Below are 17,256 nucleotides of genomic sequence, written 5' to 3'. Positions count from 1 at the left end.
TTGCAGTGAGCCGAGATTGCGCCACTGCACTCCAGCCTGGGCGACAGAGCGAGACTCCATCTCAAAAAAAAAAAAAAAGAGCCAAAGATGGCCGGGCACAGTGGCTCATGCTTCCAGCACTTTGGGAGGCCAAGATGGGAGAATCGCTTGAGCCCAGGAATTCTAGAACAGCCTGGGCAACATGGTGAGACCCCATCTCTATAAAAAATTAACCAGGTATGGTGGCACATGCCTGTAGTTCCAGATACTCGGGAGGCTGAGGTGGGAGAATCACCTGAGCCTGGGAGGTTAAGGCTGCACACCACTGCACTCCAGCCTGGGCAACATGGTGAGACCCTGTCTCAGAAAAAAAAAAAAAAAAGAGTCAAAAGATGACTTTGAGTCATGATTCTGAAACTCATAGGTGGTGCGATCAGGGGCCTGACATTTAAAACTCTCAGTGTCCTCGGCTTCTAGAAGGAGGCCTGGTGGTTAGGTTCATAGACCGTAGAGCCAGAATGCCTAGGTTTGAATTCTAGCTCTACTATTTATTATTAGCTGTGTGAACTAGGGCAAACTACATAACTTTTCTATGCCTCAGTTTTTGCATTTTATGATGGGGATAATTACAGTTTCACTTCACAGAGTTGTTGTTAAGATTAAATATGTTATTCTATGTAAAGCAGACAAAATAATGTCCATCTCACGAGAAGCACTATATTTGTATTTGCTTTATTAGACAGAGACTAGGTCATGGAAAGCCTTCGTACTAACTGAGCCATGCTGCTGCTTCATAATTCTGGTCTCCGCACTGCTACTGTTGCTTCCAAGTCTGCCTTTCTCTTGCGTCTAGTAATCACCTATTAAACTTTGAAGACAGCTCAAGAATCCTCTTGCCTACAAAGCCATTCCTAACCGTTCCCACCCCTCCAGAAGTGACTCCTTTTCCCGAAGTGCTTCCACTCTGCCATGTGCAGATTCTGTTAGCCTTTACAGGGTTTCATTGCACATATGTGTTTAAATGTGTACTTAAGTATAACATTAATGTCTCTTAAATGTCTATATAAGAGTCTAAGAGTGACTTTCTTGGACTGTGTGTGCATCATCACTGTATTCCCAGTCAGATGCCAGAAATCAGAGTGGAATGAGGACCTGGGAATTTCACAACTGTGTAAGAGTCAAACTCAAATATATGCATAAAAGCATTAGAACCCAGGCCACTAGGAACTGAGGTTCCAGCTCTCAAGGAGGCCCTGGGTGAAGAAAGGCAACTTAGGAAGCATGAATAGTTATCATGAACATAACTAATCATGCTACCAGGCAAACTGTCAAATGCTCAGGTCACTGCCAGGACTATGGGTGACGGGAATCATGGCAACGAGCCTCGCTGCCTCCCAAGCTTTGGAGAGGGTGTTCACCGCATCTCAGACTTGCCTGCATCATAGCACTCATGCCTTTTCCAGTTGTAAATAGATAAGAAAACTGTATCAGAATTAGTCTGTCATTCCACGTGTGCTGCCTGAAGGCAGAGACCTCACTGCATTCCTCCTTGTATTTCACTGCCCTGCATCCAAACAACTAAAGGCAGGCTGAATAAATGAATGAAGGGCTGAGGCTGAAAGAGTGCAGGCACAGTGCTAAAGGCGTCTGGTACCGGTCTGGTGCTCGCTCACTCGCTGTGACTTTAAGCAGAACCTCCCCTCCCCGAAACTTCGTTTCTTTGTTTTCTTTTTTTTTTTGAAACGGAGAGTCTCACTATGTTGCCCAGGCTGCAGTGCAGTGGCGCGAATTAGGCTCACTGCAACCTCCACCTCCTAGGTTCAAACGATTCTCCTGCCTCAGACTCTTGAGTAGCTGAGATTAGAAACTTAGTTCCTCCATCTCTTGCATAAGGTGGTTGGCTCGGATTCTCCCCCAACCTCCCTTCTACTTCGGACACAGCTACACCGGGTCGAGCAGGGAGTCGAACTGACAACTTCGGGGCTCAGCACCCTCTCCTACCCCTTCGGGTCCACCTCGGCCCAGTTCGACATGCCCGCCTCCCTCAGATGAGTGGCCCCACCGCGCTGCTCACCCGGGTCAGCCAGCTCGTGCGCGGCCTGGCAGGGCAGAAGTCACAGCTATACCTCAGCTCCCCGCACGCCGCAACCGCTCCCAGCGCTCTCCACGCCGCCTCTGACTGACAGCCCAATGGCGCAGGCGCGCGATGGCCGAGAAACTCGATGGAACGCGCAGAGCAGACCCATGGAGAAGGCACGACCGCCGAGCGATGGATGACGGAGGGGAAGCACACTCCGCGGAGAGGAGGGGAGGCGGGGCCTGATGGGGGCGGGGCCTGAGGGGCGGGGCCACCGAGGAGCATTCGACACGTGTGTCCCTCTGTCCATTAACACATTACCAACGCCTTTTGAGTATTCCTCCCAGTGCAGGGTGCCAGGAACCCAAACGGAACAACTCAGCCTCTTTCCTCAGGGAGTAAGTCTAAGACCTGACTTCGAGTACATTCAGTGAAAGAAAGCTCATTGGGAGCCGTAGTTTTGGCTAGCTAGTGAAAAAAAATCACCGAATGCCCCTGCAGGGGTTGCCAGGACTTCCTGTTTGTAACAGGGCCACTCACGTTAACTTTAGCCATCAAAACTGGGGGCAGCAGGGCATGGTGGCTCATACCTGTAATCTCCGCAATTTGGGAAGCCGAGGTGGGAGGATTGCTTGAAACCGGGAGTTCAAGACCAGCCTATGCGAGAGAGACTCCAGTCTCTACAAAAGTAAAAATTAGCTGGGCATGGTAGTGTGTGCCTGTAGTCCCAACTGCTCAGGAGGCTGAAACAGGAGGATCGCTTGAGCCCATGAGTTCGAGGCTGCAGTGAGCTGTGATCGGGCCACTGCACTCCTCCTGCCTAGACGACAGAGTGAGACCCTGTTTTGTTTTGTTTGTTTTTTTTAGTTTTTATTTCATGATCATAAAGTTAACTCTACAATCTAGTTAGGCATGAAAAGGAACAAGGAAAACGTGGAACCCAAAGGGAACTGCAGCAAGAGCACAAAGATAAGATACTGCGAGCAGGCCGGGCGTGGTGGCTCACGTCTGTAATCCTAGCACTTTGGGAGGCTGAGGCAGGCAGATTGCCTGAGCTCAGGAGTTCAAGATCAGCCTGGGCAACATGGTGAAACTCCGTCTCTACTAAAATACAAAAAAAAAAAAATTAGCCAGGCATGGCGGCGTGCACCTGTAGTCCCAGCTACTCGGGAGGCTGAGGAAAGAGAATTGCTTGAACCCAGGAAGTGGAGGTTGCAGTGAGCTGAGATCGTGCCACTGCACTCCAGCCTGGGAGAGGGCGACAGGGCGAGACTCCGTCTCAAAAAAAAAAAAAAAAAAAAAACACTGCAAGCAAATGGGGTGAAGGGGTGCTCTTCTGAGCTACAAAAGGAATGGTCTGGTGGTTAAGATAAAACACAAGCCAAACTTGTTAGGGTTGTCCACAGTCAGCAATGGTGATCTTCTTGCTGGTCTTGCCATTCCTGGACCCAAAGTGCCCCATGGCCTCCACAATATTCATGCCTTCTTTCACCTTGCCAAAGACCACAGGCTTGCCATCCAGCCACTCAGTCTTGGCAGTGCAGATGAAAAACTGGGAACCATTTGTGTTGGGTCCAGCATTTGCCATGGACAAGATGCCAGGATGTGTATGCTTTAGGACGAAGCTCTCGTCATCAAATTTCTCCCCATAGGTAGACTTGCCACCAGTGCCGTTATGGCATGTGAAGTCACCACCCTGACACATAAACCCTGGAATAATTCTGTGAAAGCAGGAACCTTTATAACCAAATCTTTTCTCTACATTGCTCAGAGCACGAAAGTTTTCTGCTGTCTTTGGAACCTTGTCTGCAAACAGCTCGAAGGAGACGCGGCCCAAGGGCTTGCCCTCCACAGCGATGTCGAACACGTGGGGTTACCCATGGCTGATAGTACAGAGCTCCTGGCGCCGGTGGCTGCATTTGCAAAGCCGAGACCCTGCTTTTAACAAAACAATAATAGGCCAGGTGTGGTGGCTCACGCTTGTAATCCCAGCAGTTTAGGAAGCAAGGCGGATGGATCCCTTGGGCCCAGGAGTTTGAGACTAGCCTGGGCAACATTGTGAAACACCCTCTCTACTAAAAATACAAAAATTAGTCAGGTGTGGTGGTGCGCTGTACGGTTCCAGCTACTTGGAAGGCTGAGGCAGGAGGATCGCTGGAGCCCGAGAGGCAGAGGTGGCAGTGAGCCAATATGGTATCACTGCACTTCAGCCTGGGTAACAAAGAGACAGTATCTCTAAGTAAATAAAACAAATATTTAAAAATGGCCAATAGATAATAAAATAATTGTTGTTCTAAGCTCTACAGTTTGGAGTTGTTTATGAAGTTGCACTAGATAACAGAACCAATGGCCATTCTCTTTTTCCCATGCATTCCTGCAATTTCCTAATCTTTTGAAAGCTTCCTTTTTTTTTCGATTAATTAATTATTATTATTATTTTTTGAGACAGAGTCTCACTCTCTTACCAGGCTGGAGTTCAGTGGCACAATCTCGGCTTACTGCAACCTCTGCCTCCCGGGTTCAAGTGATTCCTGCCTCAGCCTCCTGAGTAGCTGGGACTACAGGCGTGCGCCACCACACCTGGCTAATTTTTGTATTTTTAGTAGAGAAGGGGTTTCATCAGATAGGCCAGGATGGTCTTGAACTCCTGACCTCGTGATCCGCCCGCCTCGACCTCCCAAAGTGCTGGGATTACAGCCATGAGCCACCGTGCCCGGCCTGATTCATCTCTTAAATCTCGAGTTGCTTTAGCTTCCTGCCAGTTAAAAGGTAGAGTATGATTTCTGTAATAAAAATAAAGGAGCTTGACTTCATTCAACAATATTTATTCATTTATTTTTAGAAATGAGGTCAGCTTATGCTGCCCAGGCTGGACTCAAACTCCTGGGCACAACGATCGTCTTGCCTCAGCTTCCCAAGTAGCTAGGACTACAGGTATGTGCCATGGAGGACTGGCTTCAACAATATCTATTGAGTGCCTAATATGTGCCAAGCAGTGTCTTAGATGCTTGGTGTTGCAGATACAGCAGTCAATGATTAGGACTTGTCATTTTTTCCAGAAGGAGGTCTGCTTAGACCCTGAAAAAAAAAAGGAGGGGGGGGACTCATATCCTAAAACCAGCCTATCTTTGCCTTGCCGTGAACTGATTGATCTGGCCACAGGAGGCCTGAAGTCTGACTACCCCTCCATGGAAACATAGAGATATTCTCTCTTTGGTGTTACCTCAACCAAGACTTGGAAATTACAGCATGGTTTTAAGGTAAGAACTAATTATAAGTAAGAACAGCAGTCAGCCCCATATCTGCCATCCATTTCAAATCCTTATGTTTAAACTAGCAAATGTTTTTCAGTGAACTAGAGGGCTTTCTCTTCTATTGTGGAAAGTAGTTGAGAGATTGCTTCAGTTTAAACTCACTTTAAATTATTCCCTGAGGGCAACAATTCTCAAACTTTTTCACCTCTAGACTCTTTATACTTAAAAATTACTGAGGACCCCAGAAAGCTTTTGTTTATATGGATTATATTTATCAATATTTACCATATCGAAAAAGAATTTATTTTTTTGAGATGGAGTTTTACTCTTGTTGCCCAGGCTGGAGTACAATGGCACGATCTCAGTTCACTGCAACCTCTGCCTCCCGGGTTCAAGCAATTCTCCTGCCTCAGCTTCCCGAGTAGCTGGAATTTATAGGCATGCACCACCACACCCAGCTGATTTTGTATTTGTAGTAGAGATGGGGTTGCTCCATGTTGGTCAGGCTAGTCTCAAACTCCTGACCTCAGGTGATTCGCCCGCCTTGACCTCCCAAAGTGCTGGGATTACAGGCATGAGCCATTGTGCCCGGCCAACTACTTTTTCAAAACAAAAAGTTTAGTGAGATGAATGCCATTGTTTTACCTTTTTGAATAGTCTCTTTAGTGTCTGGCTTAATAGAAAACAGCTTGATTTTTCCATTATTGTGATATATTATTTTGGTTTAATTATATCGTAAAAATGTGACTTCACATAGATACATAGTTGGTAAGAGATAGAGCTTTTAATAGCCTTTTCATATAATTGTAGGTATTCTTTGACACTATACCAAAATTCAATAAGTGGTAGTTTGTTAAAGGTTTGTTGCAATGTAGAATCGGAAATTATATCAATGAACATTTTGTACCTTGTTACAATACTTAAACTTTGAATGGACATTTTACCTATGCATGACCTTGCATCTTGGTATACTAATAATACATAAAATATTGGTTCACAGGGTTCTGCAGATCTTCCTAACATTGACTCATTATACAATATTTTAAAATCACATTTGTTAATATCAATAACAATCTCATCAGAAAAATTCTTAAATATTAGAAAGCTGGGAAGCTGATGATGACAGATACAAGTTTTATAAAATTCTGATTTTTGGCTGGGCACAGTGACTCATGCCTGTAATCCAAGCATTTTGGGAGGCCGAGGCGGGCAGATCATGAGGTCAGGAGATCGAGACCATCCTGGCTAACACGGTGAAACCCTGTCTCTACTAAAAATACAAAAAAATTACCCGGGCAGGCGCCTGTAGTCCCAGCTACTCGGGAGGCTGAGGTAGGAGAATGGCGTGAACCCGGGAGGCAGAGCTTGCAGTGAGCCGAGATGGCGCCACTGCACTCCAGCCTGGGCTACAGAGCAAGACTCCATCTCAAAAAAAAAAAAGAAAAGAAAAAAAACCCCAAAATTTTAATTTTCTTTTCAAAGCTCAAATATTATCATTGGCAGCCAATACTATTAGTGGGTTCCCTTGAAGCAACTGGCTCACTTTGTTTATACATTGGCAGGCATAGTTGGTCAGTTGTTCTTTTTTTTTTTTTTAATGAAAAACCATAATATGCCCTTCATTTGCTTTTAGCTATTTCATAAACATCACAGATAAACTGGACACAGTTTGCGATGCAACTTAGAAAAATTTCTTTTTCCATAACATAAACATGTCAATCTTTCCCTTTAGCACCTTCTTCCACTCCCCCTCCACTGTGCTGAAGAGATACTGAGGTCTTCCAGATTTTTGCTTAGCTGGGTGGTTTCCGAACTCAATGGACTCTCTATGTAGGTAATTCCTGCACAGGGCTTTCCTGTCACTGGATTTATGATTTTTCCAACTTTGAAAACAATCTCGGCCAGTTCATGTTTCACATGCTTTGTTTGTGGAACAGGTAAAGCTCTGAGAAGCACAGTATCCCCAACTGTGCACTGCTGAAGAGCGTCGTGAGCAAAGTAGGTTTTCCGCTTATTGTAATACTTTAATAAATAGGGATCCAGAACAAGCCTGGTCACTCTCACTTTAGCAGTCTTTTGCATTTTTGTCCCAATCACCTTCCCCACGATCCACTTGGCATGGATGGATGAATGAACTACGGACATTATGTGGCTTTGGTCACCTCCGCCATGACTGTGCAGCTACCTCCAGTTCTTTTGATTCAATATAGTGCTCCATGAAAAAGCAGTAGTTCAACTCACAGCTCAAACTATCACAAAACTGTTTCTCTTGGAGACAACCATCATACTTCTTTTGTATGCACAGAAGGGTTAAATGTGTACTTCCCATCTCATCATACAGAATATTAAAAAGACACGTACTCAGTAAACTAGGATATTTGGTAGCAAAAACAAAAACAAAACAAAACAAAAAAAGGGCCGGGCACAGTAGCTCACGCCTGTAATCCCAGCACTTTGGGAAGCCGAGGCAGGTGGATCACGAGGTCAGGAGTTCAAGACCAGTCTGGCCAACATAGTGAAACCCTGTCTCTACTAAAAATACAAAAATTAGCTGGGCACGGTGGCGTGTGCCTGTATTCTCAGTTACTTGGGAGGCTGAGGCAGGAGAATCACTTGAACCTGGGAGGTGGAGGTTTCAGTGAGCCAAGATCATGCCACTGCACTCCAGCTTGGGCAACAGAATGAGACTCCATCTCAAAAAAAAACAAAAAAAGACATGTACTCAAACCAAGGTTTAATAAAATTAATATAGTTTACTGCTTAATCAAAGACCTTCTTAAGTGTAACTGACTTTAATTTTTATTTTTTCTTTCTTTCTTTCTTTTTTTTTTTTTTTGAGATGGAGTCTCACTCTTTCACCCAGGCTGGATGGAGTGCAGCGGCATGATCTCGGCTCACTGCAGGCTCTGCCTCCCAGGTTCACGCCATTTTCCCACCTCAGCCTCCTGAGTAGCTGGGACTACAGGCGCCCGCCACCACACCCGGCTAATTTTGTTTTTGTATTTTTAGTAGAGACAGGGTTTCACCGTGTTAGCCAGGATGGTCTTGATCTCCTGACCTCATGATCTGCCCGCCTCGGCCTCCCAAAGTGCTAGGATTACAGGTGTGATCCACCGTGCCCGGCCTCTTTTTGTTTTTGAGACAGAGTCTCACTCTGTCACCCAGGTTGGAGTACAGTGGCATGATCTCAGCTCACTGCACCCTCCACCTCCCGGGTTGAGGCAATTCTCCTGCCTCAGCCTCCCAAGTAGCTGGGATTACAGGTGTGCGCCACCCGGCTAATTTTTGTATTTTTAGTGGAGACGGGGCTTCACCACGCTGGCCAGGCTGGTGTCAAACTCCTGACCTCAAGTGACCCATTCGTCTCGGCCTCCCAAAGTGCTGGGATTACAGGCGTGAGCCACTGCGCCTGGCCAATTTTTTTTTTTTTTCTTTAAGACAGGATCTCGCTCTGTTGACCAGGCTGGAGTGCAGTGGCACGATCTTGGCACCGCTGCCTCCTTGGCTCAAAGGATCCTCCTACCTCAGCCTCCCAAAGTGCTAGGATTACAGGGGTAAGCCACTGCGCCTGGCCTTAATGTTTATTCTAATTTTTAAAAAAGTGTATGGGACTAAAAAATAAAATGACTATTGTACAGTTTGGTGCCAATGCTTCGATTCATGCTCAATAAAGCACCAGAAGTTTTACCCACCATCAATGCAAATATCAATATGAGGAAAAAGGTAAATATATTTTAATGTTATTATGAAAATAGTTCTGACCTGACAGATTCCCTGAAAGGGTCTTAGGGATGCCCGGGAACCCATGGAGCACATTTGAAGAGCTGCTGCCTTAGGGATTCCTCCTGGCTCTTACTGCTTCTAGCACTTACATTATGGCACTCACCATGAAGGATTGTCATCCTCTTTTCCATGTCTTCACTATCACACTAGGAGCCGCTTGAAGATAAGTGCTATATCTTATTTGTTCCTATCTCCCCAGGACCTAGCATAGAACCTGGGACGTGCTAAGTGAATAATATTGGATGAATTGAAATCTTCCAAATTTTCCCTTGACTTCCCATGTGGTGGTGGGAAAACTGGGCTGAGAGCCAGGTCGCTAACAACATCTCTTCTCCCGAACTTTCCTCCTCACTGTCAATTCATATTATTATCCACGCCTAGCCCCATGCTTATTTATTATTATTATTTATTAAGTACACAGGAAATACTTAATAAATGCTTATTAAATACAGGGTATTCCCTAAAATGTTTGTTTCGTCTTGACTGCGATTATTCTCATTTCTTCCCTAAGGGATATTTGTGTGTATATATGTGTGTGTGTTTGTGTGTTCACATGTGGTGGGGGAATAACTTAACAAGGGCAAGCTCTCTAAACTGTGGAAGACAAAGGAAATCTTTCAAAATTTGGGCCTTGGCTCACAAACACTCTTCCCACGGTCTGCTAGAGATCTCTCTGGGAATTTGCTGGCTATCTCACAATATTCATCTACTCCATTTGGCCACAGACTTGTCAGTGGGGCGGGGAATTATTGTTTTTAGAGTAGTGAATGAAAGATATTCCACTTTGGCAAACAATTGCGGTCCTAAAATATTTGCATTTTATTGATTGATTGAGACAGGGTCTCGCTCTGTCACCCCGGCTGAAGTGCAATGGCACGATCACAGCTCACTGCAGCCTTGACCTGCTGGGCTTAAGCGATCTTCCCACCTCAGCCACCAGAGTAGCTGTGACTACAGGTGCCTGCCATCATGCCTGGTTAATTAAAATTTTTGTTTTTCGTAGAGACAAGGTCTCACTATGTTGCCCAGGCTGGTCTCGAACTCCTGGGCTCAAGAGATCCCCCGGCCTCAGCCTTCCAAAGAACTAGGATTACAAGTGTGAGCCACTGCACCCAGCCTTGAGTTTTATTTTTGTACATAAGCCCAGTAATTGCCCAATAGATCCATGATAAGTTAGAGATAAAATGATGCTACGGTATTTAACAAAAGGAGCTTGGAAAGAATCTTCATTAATTAGAACTTTAGTATTTCTTTTCAAGCACACAGAATTTTCTTCATTGGTGGTTTTAAAGGTCAGAATCTGGGCATTCATGTTCTAAAATGGTGAGTAACTTAAAAAAATAAGTGATTTAATCAATTTGGTGATTTTTTTCCCCTTTATTGACAACGACTTTTCAACTGGCTGATTTTTCCCTTGTTTTTAAATTGGAGCCTAGCACAGTGGCTCACACCTGAAATCCCAGCACTTTGGGAGGCTGAGGTCAGAGGATGGCTTAAGCCCAGGAGGTTGAGGTTGCAGTGAGCCAAGATCGTGCCACTGCACTCCAGCCTGGGCAATAGAATGAGAGCTTTTCTCAACAAACAAACAAATGAACAAGCAAAACTCAAAAACCATAACACCAAAAAAGAATTACCTTATGATCCAGCAATACCACATCTGGGTATATATCCAAAGAAATTGAAATCAGAATGTTGAAGAGATATCTGCACTCCCACATTCATTTCAGCATTATTCACAATAGCCAAAATAAGGCAGTAACCTAAGTGTGTATCAGTGGATAAATAGTACACACACGCACATGCGCGCACGCACACACGCACACACACACACACACTGGAATATTATACAGCCTTTAAAAAGAAAGATCTTCTGTCATTCATAACAACACGGATAGAGAACATTATGCTAAGTGAAATAAGCCAGGCACAAAAAGAAAAACACTGTATGATCTCACTTATAAGTGGAATCTAAAAAAAGTTGATTTTGGCCAGCCATGGTGGCTCACACCTGTAATGCCAGCACTTTGGGAGGCTGAAGTCAGAGGATCTCTTGAGCCCAGGAGTTTGAGACCACCCTGGGCAATATGGCAGAACCCTGTCTCTACAAAAAATACGAGAATTATCAGGGGTAATGGAATGCACCTGTAGTCCCAGCTATGCAGGAGGCTGAGATGGGAGGATTGCTTGAACCCTGGAGGTCAAGGCTGCAGTGAGCCGTGACTGTGCCACTGCACCCCAGCCTGGGCAATAGAGTGAGACCCTGTCATTGGGGTGGGGGGAAGTAGATTTTTCACTGACTTTTAATTATTTATTTATTTTGAGCCGGAGTCTCACTGTGTCGCCCAGGCTGGAGTGCAGTGGTGTGATCTCGGCTCACTGCAACCCCGCCTCCCAGGTTCAAGTGATTCTCCTGCCTCAGCCTCCCAAGTAGAGTAGCTGGGACTACAAGTGCGTGCCACCATGCCCAGCTAATTTTTGTATTTTTAGTAGAGATGGAGTTTCACTATGTTGGCCGGTCTGGTCTCAAACTCCTGACGTCAAGTGATCCATCCACCTGCCTCAGCCTCCCGAAGTGCTGAGATTACAGGTGTGAGCCACCACACCCAGCCTAATTACTTATTTTTAATTCTTCTTCTTCTTCTTATTTTTGAGAGGGAGTCTCACTCTGTCACCCAGGCTGGAGTACAGTGGTGCAATCTCGGCTCACTGTAACCTTTGCCTCCCGTGTTCAAGCGATTCTTCTGCCTCAGCCTCCCAAGTAGCTGAGATTACAGGCGTCTGCCATCACACCCGGATAAATTTTGTATTTTAGTAGAGATGAGGTTTCACCATGTTGGCCAGGCTGGTCTCGAACTTCTGAGCACAAATGATCCACCCACCTTGGCCTCCCAGAGTGCTGAGATTACAGGCGTGAGCCACCGCACCTGGTCTTGTTTTTATTTTTAATTTCATTTCTTTTTGAGACAGAGTTTCGCTCTTGCTGCCCAGGCTGGAGTGCAGTGATGCAATCTCGGCTCACTGCAACCTCCTCCTTACAGGTTCAAGCGATTCTCCTCCCTCGGCCTCTCAAGTAGCTGGGATTACAGGCGCCCACCACCATGCCTGGCTAATTTTTGTATTTCAGTAGAGATGGGGTTTCACCACGTTGACCAGGCTGGTCTCGAGCTCCTGACCTCAAGTGATCTGCCCAGCTCAGCCTCCCAAAGTGCTGGGATTACAGGCGTGAGCCACCATGCCCGGCGTTATTTTTATTGAGATTATTTTTTTAGACAGGGTCTCATTCTGTCCCCAGACTCTGTTTCATAGAAACAGAGAGGGCTGGGGGATGGTAAAAGGGAAGATGTTGATCAAAGGGTGCAGAATCTCAGTAGGACTGTAGGAATAGGTTTTAGTGATCTATTGCACTGCATGGTAACCACAGTTAATAAAAATGTGTATTTCAAAATCGCCAAAAGAATAAATTCTTAACATTCTTGCCACAAAAAATGATTAGTTGGTGAGGTGATGGATATGTTAATTAATTTGATTGACCCTTTGTGCAATGTATACATAGACCAAAACATCATATTGTACCCCATAAATATATACAATTATTGTTAATGAAAAATAATAAATTAAAAAAATTTAAGGCTGGGCGTGGTGGCTCATGCCTGTAATCCAGCACTTTGGGAGGCCAAGGTGGGCGGATCACCTGAGGTCGGGAGTTCGAGACCAGCCTGACCAACATGGAGAAACCACATCTCTAGTAAAAATACAAAATTAGCGGGACATGGTGGTGCATGCCTGTAATCCCAGCTACTTGGGAGGCTGAGGCAGGAGAATCGCTTGAACCTGGGAGGCAGAGGTTGTGGTGAGCCGAGATTGTGCCATTGCACTCCAGCCTGGGCAACAAGAGCGAAACTCTGTCTCAAAAAATAAACAAATAAATAAATAAATAAATTTAAAGGTGGAATCTGAGGCACAGAAAGGTTAAGCAACTTGCCATGGTCAACAGCTAGTATGTGGCATAGCCAGAATATGGATATAGTCAAGCTGACTCCAAAGAATGTGCTCTTAACAAGTACACAACAGTATATTGCCTCCCGATGGTATATATCCAATATAGGTTCTTCCACAAAGAAAAAATTTTGAGCTCATAAACATTTTGAGGTTTAAAAATCAAAACAATTGAACCCATAGAGATAGAGAGTAGAAGGATGGTTACCAGAGGCTGGGGAGGGGAGTGGGGGGATTAAGGGGAGATAAGCATGGTTAATGAGTACAAAAAAGAGTTTGAATGAGTAATGCCTTGTGTTTGACAGCACAACAGGGTGATTGTAGTCAATAATAATTTAATTGTACATTTAAAAACAGCTAAAAGAGGCCAGGCACAGTGGTTCACACCTGTAATCCCAGCATTTTGGGAGGCCAAGGTGGGCGGATCACCTGAGGTCAGGAGTTCGAGACCAGCCAGGCCAACATGGTGAAACCCCATCTCTACTAAAAATACAAAAATTAGCCAGGCATGGTGGCTGGCACCTGTAGTCCCAGCTACTCAGGAGGCTGTGGCACGAGAATCGCTTGAACCCGGGAGGTGGAGGTTGCAGTGAGCCGAGATTGTGCCACTGCACTCCAGCCTACAGAGCAAGACTCTGTCTCAAAAAACCAAACCAAACCAAACCAAACCAAACCAAACCAACTAAAACGTTATAATCGGATTGTTTGGAACACAAAGGATAAATGCTTGAGGGGCTGGATACCCCCATTTACTCTGATGTGAATATAACACATTGCATGCCTGTATCAAAACATCTCATGTACCCCATAAATATATAAACCTACTATGTACCCATAAAAATTAAAAATAAAAAATTATTGGCCAGGTGTGGTGGCTCATGCCTGTAATCCTAGCACTTTGGGAGGCCGAGGCAGGCAGACTGCTTGAGCCCAGGAGTTCAAGACCAGCCTGGGCAACATGCTGAGACCTTAGCTCTACAAAAAAAAAAAAAAAGTTGGCTGGGTGTGGTGGTGCATGCCTGTAGTCCCAGCTACTTGGGAGGCTGAGGTGGGAGGATCACTTGGCCTGGAGATGGAGGGTGCAGTGAGCCAAGCTTATGCCACTGCACTCCAGACTGGGGGACAGTGACCCTGTCTAAAAAAAAATCATAACAAAAATAAATAAATTATTAAAAAATTTGGCCGGGCGCAGTGGCTCATGCCTCTAATCCCAGCACTTTGGGAGGCCGAGGTGGGCTGATCACCTGAGGTCGGGAGCTCAAGACCAGCCTGACCAACGTGGAGAAACCCCGTCTCTACTAAAAATACAAAATTAGCTGGGCATGGTGGCGCATGCCTATAATCCTAGCTACTAAGAAGGCTGAGGCAGGAAAATTGCTTGAACCCAGGAGGCGGAGGTTCCGGTGAGCAGAGATCGCGCCATTGCACTCCAGCCTGGGCAACAAGAGCGATACTCCATCTAAAAAAAAAAAAAAAAAAAAAAAAATTATTAAAAAATTTTGAACTTTTTACATTAGAAAAGAACATATATGAAATTAAAAGCAAAGGACAGACTATGAAAACATTTGTAACACCTGACATGACGGACAAAGGGGTTAGGATATAACACCATAGTTACTGAGTCAGTAGGCTTTGGAGCTGGCAGACTACCATCCTAATCTCCACCACTTAACCACTTACCCTGGGCAAGTAATTTAATTCCTCGTTGCTCTAGGTTTCTCATCTGGAAAAGGGCATAATAATAGTACTTACTTCACAGAGTTGTTGAAAAGATAAGACAGTAAATGTATGTTACTTAGCACAGTGCTTTGCTAAGAGGATGATCAGCAACTACCAAGCTTTTATTATTTTAGTACCATGCAAAGGTTGCTACAAATCAATAAGAAAAATATAATGAAAACAACAGAAAAATGGACAAAAATACATGAAGGGTAGTTCATAAAGAAGAAAAATAATGGCTCCATATAGTAAACAAAGCAATGAAAATAAAACATAACAAATTTACCATTTTCCAGCGCACCGAATTGACAAAAAACATTTTTAAGTGTTAAAGCTCAAGGGTCGTGAGAGTTTAGGAAATAGACACTAGAAGGAATGAAAATTGATTTATCCTTCTTACAGGGCAGTTTCGCAGTTTGATGAAGTGATTTTAAGAAGTTATTCTAGGGAAATAAACAGATATTGCAATGGTATATGCAGAGGATGTTTATTGCAACATCTGTAGTTTTTAGCATTGAAAATTTGTGAACAATCTTAATGTCCATCTGTAGAGGTTTTAAAATAAATACAAATTATGAAAGTTCCTTATAATGTAATACAATTGCCGCCTATAGAAATAATGGTCGGCCAGGCGCAGTGGCTCAGGCCTGTAATTTCAGCATTTTGGGAGGCCGAGGCAGACAGATCACATGAGGTTAGGAGTTCGAGACCAGCCTGGCCAACGTGGTGAAGCCCTGTCTACTAAAATACAAAAATTAGCTGGGCATGGTGGCAGGCGCCTATAATGCCAGCTACTCGGGAGGCTGGGGCAGGAGAATTGTTTGAACCCAGGAGGCGGAGGTTGCAGTGAGCCGAGATCACACCACTGCACTCCAGCCTGGGCGACAGTGATACTCTGTATAAATAATCATAATCATAATGATAATGATGATGATGATGGTGGTTAAAATGAGTGCCCCCTTGGCCCAGTCGTCATCATTTCCTGCTTTGATTAATCCCTGCCACCTGTCTCCTTCTCCACCCATTCTCTACACAGCCACCAACGCAAATATAGTTACGTCACTTTCTTGCTTAAAGCCCTCAGGGCTGCTCATTATAAAATCCTAAAACTGGCCTTATAAGGCTGGAGTCTCATTTCTCTCTTTCCTTTACACTCCAGCAACACAGTATCAACAGGCTTCTCAGTTGGCCTTTGTGCTGAGTTACATGCCTTAGGAATTTCGCATTTCATTGAGCTGCACTGGTTAGAACGATCCTGTTTTGTCCCCTAACAATTTTCACTTCTTTGTAGCTTTTACAAAAATGTTAAGTGTTGTTTATGCAACTCTTTGTTTATATATGTCTCTCCCATTAGAGTTTAAATCCCATGAGGGTAAAAATTATCACTGCTTTAGCCACGATTTTATCCATTCACCTAGTGCAGTGCCTGACCTAGGTGCTTGATGTATATTAGTTTATTGAATGAATCAATGAATGGTTAAATGAAATGCAGGCTACAAAATATACAGTGTGAGTAAAAGAGGGACTAAAGAGTTCATGTGACCATACCAGGCACAGAAACTGGCTACTTCCTGTAGGTGCACGTGGCCCGGGCCCTTTCCTGAGGGGAGAGAAGGGAGAGGTGCACCTCTGACCTGGGAAGAGCAGAGCTGAGTTGGAATGGTGGCCTTGGGGGTTTCCGTACCTTCTGCTTCCTGGAAGGGAAGGGGGTTCACCACCCAAGGTGCAGGGGGACAGGGGAGGCAGTGGCAGCCGAGAGACTGAGCTATCAAGTTCCGTGTTTTGGGATAGGTCTCAGGGTGCACACAGTGCAGGCACAGATCAACCTCTTGCACTGTAAGTTTCCCAACTAGGGCAGCGTCAGGGTGTGCCCTAGAGGACAAGAAAGGGAAGAGTTGCCAGGGCGAGACTCTGCGCAAGCCACTTCTCTGGGCAATCAGCCACCACAAGGTCTCACATTGTACCTGGACTCTGAGATGACTGGGACCCTGGGGCTGTTCTTGAGGGCGTGACTGGCCACTGTGGGGGTGTAGGGGGACTGTTCATACACAGGGTTCTCCCTGATATTCCTTTTCTTTTTTTTGATACAGGGTCTCATTCTGTTGCCCAGGCTGAAGTGCAGTGGCATGATCTTGGCTCACTGCAACCTCCACCTCCCGGGCTCAAGCGATCCTCCCACCTCGGTCTCCCAACTAACTGGCACTACAGACACGCACCACCAAGCCCTGCTCATTTTCGTATTTTTAATAGAGACAGGGCCACCGAGCCCTGCTCATTTTCGTATTTTTAATAGAGACAGGGTTTCACCATGTTGGCCAGGTTGGTCTCAAACTCCTGGGCTCAAGTGATCCGCCCACCTCAGCCTCCCAAAGTGCTGGAATTCCAGGTCTGAGTCACCGTGTCTGGCCCCAGGTGCTTGTTCTTGAAGACTACTCAGGCCTATAATCC

General features: G+C 45.2%; 3 protein-coding genes across 3 annotated transcripts in view; all 3 read right to left on the bottom strand.

Moving 5' to 3' along the window:
- EIF2B3 (eukaryotic translation initiation factor 2B subunit gamma) overlaps positions 1 to 2,271 on the bottom strand; it is a 137,316-nt gene extending 135,045 nt beyond the window's left edge. The window contains exon 1 of the mRNA XM_055254581.2: positions 2,054 to 2,271. The gene's annotated coding sequence lies outside the window, so the exon portion shown is untranslated. The remainder of the gene's footprint in view (positions 1 to 2,053) is intronic.
- A 1,149-nt stretch (positions 2,272 to 3,420) lies between these two features.
- LOC129468955 (peptidyl-prolyl cis-trans isomerase A-like) lies at positions 3,421 to 3,926 on the bottom strand (the record flags this gene model as incomplete). Its single annotated transcript, XM_063628244.1, has 1 exon — positions 3,421 to 3,926. A coding segment is annotated over one exon (480 nt), but the record flags the coding sequence as incomplete, so codon positions are not given.
- Positions 3,927 to 6,848: 2,922 nt separating this feature from the next.
- LOC129468954 (small ribosomal subunit protein uS17m-like) lies at positions 6,849 to 7,474 on the bottom strand. The gene has a single exon (XM_055255001.2). It carries the CDS (start codon positions 7,453 to 7,455, stop codon positions 7,039 to 7,041), a length of 417 nt encoding a protein of 138 aa, XP_055110976.1. The 5' UTR covers positions 7,456 to 7,474; the 3' UTR covers positions 6,849 to 7,038.
- Positions 7,475 to 17,256: the final 9,782 nt, after the last annotated feature.

The sequence above is a fragment of the Symphalangus syndactylus genome, chromosome 12, assembly GCF_028878055.3.
Source record: "Symphalangus syndactylus isolate Jambi chromosome 12, NHGRI_mSymSyn1-v2.1_pri, whole genome shotgun sequence".
NCBI classification, from domain to species: domain Eukaryota; kingdom Metazoa; phylum Chordata; class Mammalia; order Primates; family Hylobatidae; genus Symphalangus; species Symphalangus syndactylus.
The sequence above is the reverse complement of the archived record's forward strand: the minus strand, read 5'-3'. Positions and strand labels throughout refer to the sequence as shown.

What these genes read in the sequence shown, in the direction of transcription:
- LOC129468954 (XM_055255001.2), bottom strand. Translation starts at nt 7,455, where the DNA reads ATGTCCGTAGTTCATTCATCCATCCATGCCAAGTGGATCGTGGGGAAG.